This window comes from Rhipicephalus microplus, chromosome 2 (genome assembly GCF_043290135.1).
Source record: "Rhipicephalus microplus isolate Deutch F79 chromosome 2, USDA_Rmic, whole genome shotgun sequence".
Classification (NCBI taxonomy): Eukaryota; Metazoa; Arthropoda; class Arachnida; order Ixodida; family Ixodidae; genus Rhipicephalus; species Rhipicephalus microplus.
The window spans coordinates 292,237,221-292,246,579 of NC_134701.1; the positions used below are offsets into that span (position 1 = coordinate 292,237,221).

General features: G+C 49.2%; 1 protein-coding gene across 2 annotated transcripts in view; it reads left to right on the top strand.

Annotated features, from left to right (window-relative positions):
* The window catches only part of LOC119162522 (glutamate receptor 3), a 91,923-nt gene extending 87,248 nt beyond the window's left edge, over positions 1 to 4,675 (top strand). For both annotated transcript variants that reach the window (XM_075882258.1, XM_037414812.2), the window contains 2 exons: positions 2,818 to 2,949; positions 4,194 to 4,675. In XM_075882258.1, the coding sequence (XP_075738373.1) occupies positions 2,818 to 2,949; positions 4,194 to 4,382 (321 nt within the window). In that variant the 3' untranslated portion in view covers positions 4,383 to 4,675. The remainder of the gene's footprint in view (positions 1 to 2,817; positions 2,950 to 4,193) is intronic.
* The last annotated feature ends 4,684 nt before the right edge of the window (positions 4,676 to 9,359 follow it).

A 9,359-nucleotide genomic window follows, 5' to 3' on the forward strand; every position in this document is an offset into this window, starting at 1 on the left:
CGTCGACGTCAGGAGCAGCACCTTCACAATTGACGGCGATCATCAAGCTTGCGCGGGGTGGCAGGGTGACGTGATCGTCGGCGATCCTTACAGCAGCAGGGTGTCCGAGGTTCGGTTGCGGCGTCGTGGAGTGATCGGAGGAAAACGTTATCGACCGGGTCTGCAGATCAATTATTGCGCCATTGTCCGTCAAAAAGTCCATTCCGAGAATTACGTCGCGGGAGCAGTTAGGCAAAATGACGAACTCCGAAGGGTACGTAGTGCCGTCTATGGTGACGCGCGATGTGCACATTCCACTTGGGGTCACGAGGTGGCCTCCTGCTGTGCGTATGTGCGGACCGTCCCATCTGGTTGTAACTTTCTTTAGCTTGGAAGCGAATGACCCGCTCATGACCGAGTAGTCGGCTCCCGTGTCGGTGAGGGCGACTACGTCAAGGCCGTCGATGGACAACAGGACGTCGGATGCCGCTTTCCTCGAATTTCGGGTGCGTCGGGGCGTCGTATCGCGACTTGCGCGTGTTGATGGTCGGGCACTATGCGTCGTCATCGTCGTCTTCTCAGCGGCAGGCTTCGTCATTTCGGGTACACGTCGCGCAGCGTAGCTGTCGTCGTTTTCGGGGGTCTCGTCAGGGTGTCGTCGGGAAGTCGGGATGAGGGCATGTTGTGAATCACGGTCTTGCGTCTTTGGAGGGTTTTCATTTTCCCGCCGTTGTGCAACCTCACCTCCAGTAGTTGCTGCTTTTAGTTTCCCCCTCGTGGGCTGGGGGACCTTCCACGGGCGAAGTAAGCATTGCTGTGACGGTTGGGAGATTGGTACGGGTAGGGCGACGGCGAACGGTTGAAACGGGATGGTCCACGGCTGGTGTTCGACAGGTATTCTTCGATCTCAAATGGGCGCTGGCCGGCTCGCGGGCGGGGTGCGTCGACGGAGAACCCACGCAAACCCAGCCTCTTGTACGGGCAGCGACGGTAGACGTGGTCGGCCTCTCCGCAGTGGTAGCACAGCGGACGATTATCTGGCGTTCGCCACACCTCGGTCTTCCTGGGCGCCGGGTTTCGGGTTACAGGGGGTCGGGCGGGCGACATTGGGTGGCGGTACGGCGGGGCCTCTTGATAACGGGTCGGGACGGGTCGGGGTCGACGAGCAGCAGCGGAGTAGGTCATCGCTTGTGGTTCGCAAGATGCTACCGACGGCGTGGAATTCCCCAGTGTTTGCTGAACCTCCTCGCGGACGACGTCGGTCAGTGAGGCGACTTGGGGCTGCGGCGTTGCTGGGAACAATTTCCTCAGTTCCTCGCGAACGACGGCGCGGATGGTCTCCCGCAAGTCTTCCGTCGCCAATCCAGGGGCGTTTACCGGGTTCACCGAAAGGGTGTTGAGTGGTCTATCGTATTGCCGCGAACGCATATCCAAGGTCCTCTCGATCATCGAAGCCTCGGTGACGAACTCAGCGACGGTCTTAGGGGGGTTGCGGATGAGTCCAGCGAAGAGCTCTTGTTTAACTCCCCGCATCAGAAAGCGCACCTTCTTCTCTTCTGCCATTTCGGGGTCAGCTCTCCGGAACAGCATCTTCATCTCCTCAGCGAACAGTACAACACCTTCGTTAGGGTGTTGTATTCGCGTCTCCAACAAAAGGGCGACTCGTTCTTTCCGCACAACCGTAGCGAATGTTTTGAGGAATTCGCTCTTAAAGACAGTCCAGTCGGTTAGGGAGCCTTCATGGTTCTCAAACCACGTTCGAGCTGCATCCTCCAAATAGAAGACATGACGAAACATTTCTTCGTCCTCCCACCTGTTAAAGATGCGGATGCGCTCCAGCTTCTCCAGCCACTCTTCCGGGTCTTCACCAGGAGATCCTCGGAATGATGGGGGCTCACGAGGTTGTTGCAGAACGACGGGAGGGTTGGTAGCGCTGGTCATGGTGCCTGCGTTGATCATCGTGGTTCTTACGTCTTTTTTCCTCTTTTTATCCGGGAGCAGTCCAAACTCTGGCTGAAAGCCTTGCTGTCGGCGGCTGACACGAGTTGGGCGTGCTCGTCGTGTTGGGCTTGCTTGTCGGCTTGGCAATGGCTTAGGGTTCATGTACCCTGCTCCTCCACCAGATGTCACGCAGCAAAGGACGACGCAGTTGTCTATAAGGGAAACAAGTTTATTGGAGCGAACCTGTGCTCCCCTAACAACTGAAAGAATACACAGGCGGCGAAGCAGCGGCCGGCAAAACGACGTGCACGCTAGTGAGCGTCGGCGATCGGATGACGCGGCATCGGCTGTGCGGGAATTCATATCCCTTGGCGCGAGGGTTTCTCGAATAGTCGAATCATTTCTCTATGGTCGAATTGTATCGAGAACGCCGTGATGGCGTTTGTTAGAAACGCTGTTCGTTCGAACAGCGTTTCTAACAAACAACGCTTGAAGCGTTGTTTCTATCGAACAACGCCTGAAGCGTTGTTCGATAGCGGTTGTTCGAAACGCTGTGGTAGCGTTTGTTCGAAACCCTGTGAAAACGGCGATAGCGCAGGCCGGCGCAGCCAGGCCGAAAAAACAAAACACAAATAAACAAACCCAATGCATGCGTTCGCGGCAATATTCAGAAACGCATCAAAGGTATCAAAACAGAAATAAATGGTGCTATAGGATGCGCTCCATCATTTTCAACAATCGATTGGTGATAATTCTTTCTAAAGTTTCGCAACACTAGACACAGGAACCTCGATGCGAGGTGTCCACGTCTGCGTATACATTTCTACCACTGAGCGACTTTGAGCCGTTTAATAATCAAGGCTAGGAGACATTGCTGATTGGCTTATTGGCTTGCAGGAAGAAGGTGTCGAAACGCAGCTGCTGCAGCCAGGGACAAACCCGAGCGCCTACACGGGAAGCTACGTGGGAGGCGCAGACCTCACCATCCAAGAAGTGGGCGAAGAAGACGAGGATGACGAAGTGGTCAAGGTTGGTTCGAAACGATTACATAGCGTAAATGAATCCGTTCTGTCCACAGCTCTTCGTTATGTTTATGCTCTGCTGTAATTTTGATATTGAACACCAGACCATTTACTGGTTCACCGAGAAAAACCCACCATTTAATAAAACCATAAAGATATCAGAGAAGGCATAATGCTGCTCCGTGTTCAACTTTGTAGGAGAGTTCAAAAGAAAGTACAATGCCTAAAATACATGGCACAATGAGTTTCATTAATACTGCAGACTATTCAAAATAATCTGGGCCTGATAACCACTAACTTAACCACGCACACTCATGTAAAAGATCAAGAGCGGGCAACGCGGACAGGAAAAATCCTGCTTCAGTAAAACAGTCGATTGCCAATACAGCAATGCTTACATGTTCGCAATACCAATGAATCATTCGTGTTCTGAAAACAAGAAATAAAAGAAAAAGCTAACACAACAGTACATTAGGTTGCACGGAACCGCACAGTATACGTAATTTTCAGCGCTAATTCGGGAGCATTGTTTACAGTAGTGTTAGGAGCCACGAGACCCCAGAGGAGTGACGGCACACGTCACAGGCGTTACACTGCGCGAGCCGGCTGTGCGCCTCGAGCAGGCGCCACCCACTTTTATTTTAGGAGCAGATCTGTTCACCGTTTCGTGGTAGCGAAAACTGTCAGGACGCCATCTACACTTCCAGCAGCGCAGTAACTCGTTTTCTTCATTTTCCGAGCTCGAGCAGGTGCGCGTGGCGGGCGTGCTGCGACGGTTTGTCTGGTGTGGGATGTTCAAACCCCGGATGGAGAGACAAGGAGCACAGGGGAGATAAATAAACGAATAAACATAAAAAAGCACACACAGAGAGAGATGAAAATGGTGGTACAAAGAGCAGGACAGAAAGAAAATGAACGCGAAAGAAATGTAAACGAAAGAAATGTAAGGAAGGAGAAAAAAAGAGACACAAAGAAGGCTCGGCACCACTAGGGTGAAGCTGTCCTCGTCGGGAACCGACCTTGGCGTCCGCGCCATGTGCGCCACAGTAAATTTATCAAGTTGTAGTGTAGGAATTGTACACACCTTCGTATCAAACGTATCTTCTATGGTAAAGACATACTGTACTGTGTGTGCCTCTAAGTGTACGTCATTGTGTATCCTTCGTGCTGTGAAAGAAATCTGTGCGTAATCTAACGTCTACTGTATAAGAGACAATCAGTCCAGCTAAGACCACTCTGTCCTGTCTGCAGGTTCCCATCGCCGATGTGGAGAACTTGACTGACTCGGCGGATGACAGTCGCGACATAACACGCGACGTGACGGCTGATCGCATCGTTCCTCTGGCAGTGAACCCTCTGGAGAACCATCCAGAGATCAAGTCCATCGACCACAGCCCCGTAGAGTCACCTAAAGGTGGCTACGAGAGCTCCGAAGTCTAGCCTAATCGAACCACGTCGGAGGACGACATATTTCCAGCACTGTCCTCAAGGCAGCAGGATGGGGGCATTTAACTGCTGGTGCCACGAAAAAAAAAAACACTCATGGCGCTCACTTCACCGTAGGATCTGTGGCGGTGACCTCGACGAGCAACACTGTTTTCCCTCAATTCACGTAGGAGCAAGAACAGTGGAGCAGGCACCTAGAAAAACCGCTGTGTTCACTGCAGGATGTTCCCTGATGGTGGCTTTTGTAAGCATGGTATCTTTTTTTGTTTTTCATTTCCAATCTTCTCCTAAAGAGTAACGCTTTTCCACTCAAAAGAAAACCATACGAATGAGGATCATCACCCAGAATTTTTACAAACTGGTTTTCAGAGACAAGATAGAAAAGAGACATCAAGATTCGCACTATGTGTAGCAAAAGGTCACATGGTTTTCTCCCAGCCGAACAAAGCATGTGGGGGCACTTTCTTGAAGTCATGATAGTTAGACCTACAGAAATCAAAAGTTCATCGGTCTTGCTTCATCAAGCGACAAGTAGGAGCTAACGACATTGCTTGCCTTGCAGATTGCAGGGCACCTGATCATCCCCGAGGTTGTAGGTCATGTATGCTTCAATAATACCACGGAGAGTTAACCGACTCTAGCCAGCTTGCGAAAGTCCCCGTTTATCAAGACTGCTGTTTTGTGCGTGTTAGCTGGAGTCGTTTCAGTAGTTCTACGTGATTTTTTGTTCGTTTCCTGAGCATCCACACAAAAAACAGCAAAACCACATAAAAATTATCATCAACAGAACTGAGCCTTTGCATCAAATGGCCAGCTTTCGTTCAGATATTCTGAACGAGAAATCTGTCATGACGCGTGACAACAACCGGCATAGCCACCAAGCAACGCACACTGCCACATTTTTAAATTGTTACTAGCCAAACGTTTCCATATCCCACTATTGCGCAGTGCACTATTTTCCCGATGTACATGCACATGCATCAAGCTTAAAAATACCACAGTAATGAAGATCTTGACAGTGGCGCTTGTTCCGTTCTTCGTGTCTGTATTGACTCATTCTCAAGTTTATCCCCTGCACCACCACTGGCCCAGTGGAAAGTTATTCAGCACACCGTCGGACAAATGCACTCAGCATTTCCCTGAAAAAATATTATTTCAGATACAACCGCGAAGTATAAACCGTGCGCTTCTATCACAAAAAAGCCAAAAATTTTTATCAGTGTTCTTCCACTGCATTGCTAATCAAGTAAAGAATAATACAGTTTTGTTGGTTTTCTTTAGCCAATATTACATTGGTCTTTAAAACTGCGAAACTCAGCTCTATATGAGTCGTGTCTTAATGAAAAAGGCCAATGACACCTGCAAATAAGAGAAGCTTTTTCATGTTCTTATTTGGCCGAACTGTAAACAGTGAAAAGAAAACTGTTGCAAAGCGTTATGCTGAAAGCGCATGTTTTTGTTCTTCTGGTGGAAAATCGACAAACTAACAATGCAAAATAGGTGCGTTTTGCTATATGTCACGACTCATATGCGTGGCTGAAAAATGTATTTAGAACAACGATGAAAACTGCTACCACACTGACTCCGGTTATATCTCCGTGTAAATTGCTTTTATAAGTTTTCACTGTGCACCCACTATAAGCAAATTTAGTTTATTTTGCAAGCTTCTCCCGCATCCCGTCACACCACATTTCTGAATAGTTTCATGATATTTTTTTTGCAAGAGCTGCACCACAGTTACAGCACAGCTATTACGGCGGGGTTTTTGCTTTATACGTAGTTGTCCCTTCAAGCCAAACAAATCATACCCATCTTAAGGCAGTGATCACGCGAACAAAAAAAATAGCTAGCGATCATTCTACTCGGCGTAGAAGGGTGACCATAAGAGCTGACGGGTGCAAAGCTCCTTTGGGAGTTCTCAAAAGAATGTGAAAGCGCAGAGTTTTATGGCCATCCCTACAACGCAACTGACAGGCAGCACTGACATGGACCTTGTGCGTCGCTGCGCAGAAAAAAAAGGACGACGAAGGATGCTAGCGAGCCCGTTTTCTTTTGTGCCATGATGACGAACTTGCATAAATTTATTCTTGCAATCGTCACCATCTCGAGCGGCCCCTGAAGCGCGCATGGCGAAACAAACATTCTGTGTCAAATTTTCGCTAAGCGGCTGTTTCCGGGTGGTATCGGTGCTGGTCTTCAGTTTAAGCGCCCTGAACCACAATAAGCGGCCTGGAGCCTAAGAAAGCACTTCGCGAAGCGCATGTTTGGAATCAAGTTCTTGCAACACCAGAATATTCTCGGTGTTTGCAATTATGCGCACTTTTACGCAGGACTGCTACTCTACCACAAGTAATACCCCATGTACAAACAGGCAGCATCCGTGATAGGCGCTAATGACGAGGCAACATCCACTCTTGTTCTCGGTCTACGCACGCGAAGATCCGTTGGGCATCACAGAGTAACGCTGTGCCCAAGAAGCTTGTCAGCTGCTGAATTCCTTCTTTCTGCGCTGGCAGCTTGACGTGGTTGTGGCTCCTACGGCTACGTGCGTCCGCAAACACTCCGATAGTCACACTACGTGATCAAGTGATGCCTGTTTGTACCAGATCACGTCGTACCCACTGTTGACAGCTAGCGTACAGCAGCCATCCCATGACGTCTCTGGAACGATACAGAGTCGTCGTCGCCACACACGGCTGTATGACACAGTGCAGTATGCTACAAGTCAACCGTGCGTTTCCCTGTCACGACTGCCCTCTGAATGCAATCGCGTGTGCAGTCTTTCTCGTGGCTGTGGCGTCATCTTGTCGCACCACGGGCCGTTTCCAGTCCTGCTTCGATCACTCGATGGGTCTCCGCATGATTGGAGGCGCTTCTCAAAGCTCTCGTGAGTCATAAACATTGGCCATTGCGCGCCTCCTACGCCGGTTGCCGACACCACTAGAACACAGCACGCTCTGCTCAATGGTTGCGCCCGGTGTCTTTTCCCTCCGTGTCCCAGCGCTAGTCACGTGCTGTTTGCTCAAACGGTCGCACGGGGGCGCTGTCTTCCTTGCAGCGTCCGTCGTGGTGCGCGTTCGTGAGGAGTGATGACGCCACCATGTTTAGACGTAGATCCTCATCGACGTGGGACTGTGCTTTATGTGTAATTGTACCCCTTTCTGTACATTCCTCTACAAAATGGGTGATTCTTGATGTAAGAAGCTGCCGGTGAGCCAATGGCACTGATTTTGCCGCGTGCATCTTTTGAGTGCACAGAAATTGTTACGATGAAGCTCTCGGCCACCTCGTGCTTTTCCCGTTTGATGGCGGGCTTTCATTTCGCATCTCGTTTTCTTTTTCTGGAGCTGACGCGCAGTCTGAAAGAACAATCGTCCCCTTCACATTTCTACGAACACACAATGAGTGTGAGGCTTAATGCGTTCTCAACACGACTATAGCTCTCCTTAAGCAATCTAATACGAAACAGGCAACCAGAACACTGCCACAGATATAAAAGATATAAATGCGGTGGTCATATTCTTTCGTAAGGAGGAAGCACGTACGTGTCTGAAGTTCCTCATGCTGCTGAAACCATAGCGCCAGAGAAAAGAAAAAGATGACGGCATTAAGAGAGGACATGCGTGCACTTTCAAGTGAGGTTTCATTGCAGCTCCTGAACATATACAGGGCGCCCCAGCACATGTACCCTCCCCGCGTCCTCTCCTTATTGGGAGAGAGGGCGCATTTGTAAGCGGAGTTGCGCGCCCTCTCTCTTCATGTGGGGAGAATGCGGGGCCGCGTCAGAAAGCCACGCGCCGACGCGCTGCATCGAGTACGCGGAGTCAGGCCTTCAGAGTTTGAAAATATGCCGACACACGCAATGACGACGCGATCAAATGCATGTTGCTGGCTGTTGCCTGGAGTGAGTCAGGCTATTTTTTGTGTTCTGATTAATTGCTTAATTAAGCCCTTTTTAATAAACTTCTTCAGCAACGAAATTGTGCCAGAAATGCCAATAAGGATGTTGTTGATCGGTTTGCAGAACGTCCGATTAGGCAGTCTTTAGTTATATATCTGTTGATTTGTAGCGTTTTCGCTAACTACAAATGCCTGCAAAGCACGCGAAAAATACCACGTGACAAGCGCGCACGATCATTCTGGTGCTTCCAAACGTTCCTCGTACGAACGACCACAGCGTTTGCCCGAATGCGCTGTTTCGACAAGTCCATGACGACGGTGGTGGCGCTGTCACTGTGGCTGCATATCGCTGTCATGAACCGGTGCGAGGAAAGCGTGCCATTAGTGCACGGAACGTTCGGGAGCACCACAATCACTGCGCGCGTATAGGTGCGCCAGTGGCTATACGCGCGCAAACATAAAGTTCGATAACGAACAAACATAAAGTTCGAAACTGTCTAATCAGACGTGTATAAAACAGGTCTATAAGTTTCTCATTGAAATCTTTTGCCCATCTTTGTTCCTTCAAAAGTTCGTTAATCAAAGGGGTGAAACCAAACAATTATTCATAACACAAAAACTGTCTAACTTCCTCCAGGCAACGATCAGCAACATGTATTTGGTCATGTCGTAATACTTTTTAAACTATGGCTAAAGATAGGTGAGGCACGACGTATTAGACACATCTGAATCAGTACAAACCAAAAACAAGGACGAGTGATACTGCCAAGCTCGTTTCTCTGTATTTTTGCATTTACAGATTTGTGCATGCTCGTGATCTACAATGGAGCCTTGGTTGAAGGTCATCACTCATCATGTATTCACCAAACTTTTTTTACTTTCTCATTGTGGTTTCAGCAACACGAGTGTAAAGCAACGGTTGCGCATTACACCGACTCGGAAACATGTCAGCAATTCTGTCAACCAACATCAACAACAAAAAAAAAACGCAGTTCCAGAAGATGTTGCTATGTCCTCTGTCTTTTCAATATCAGCTACGTACTATGTCAGGCAACAAAATTGGCTCCTACT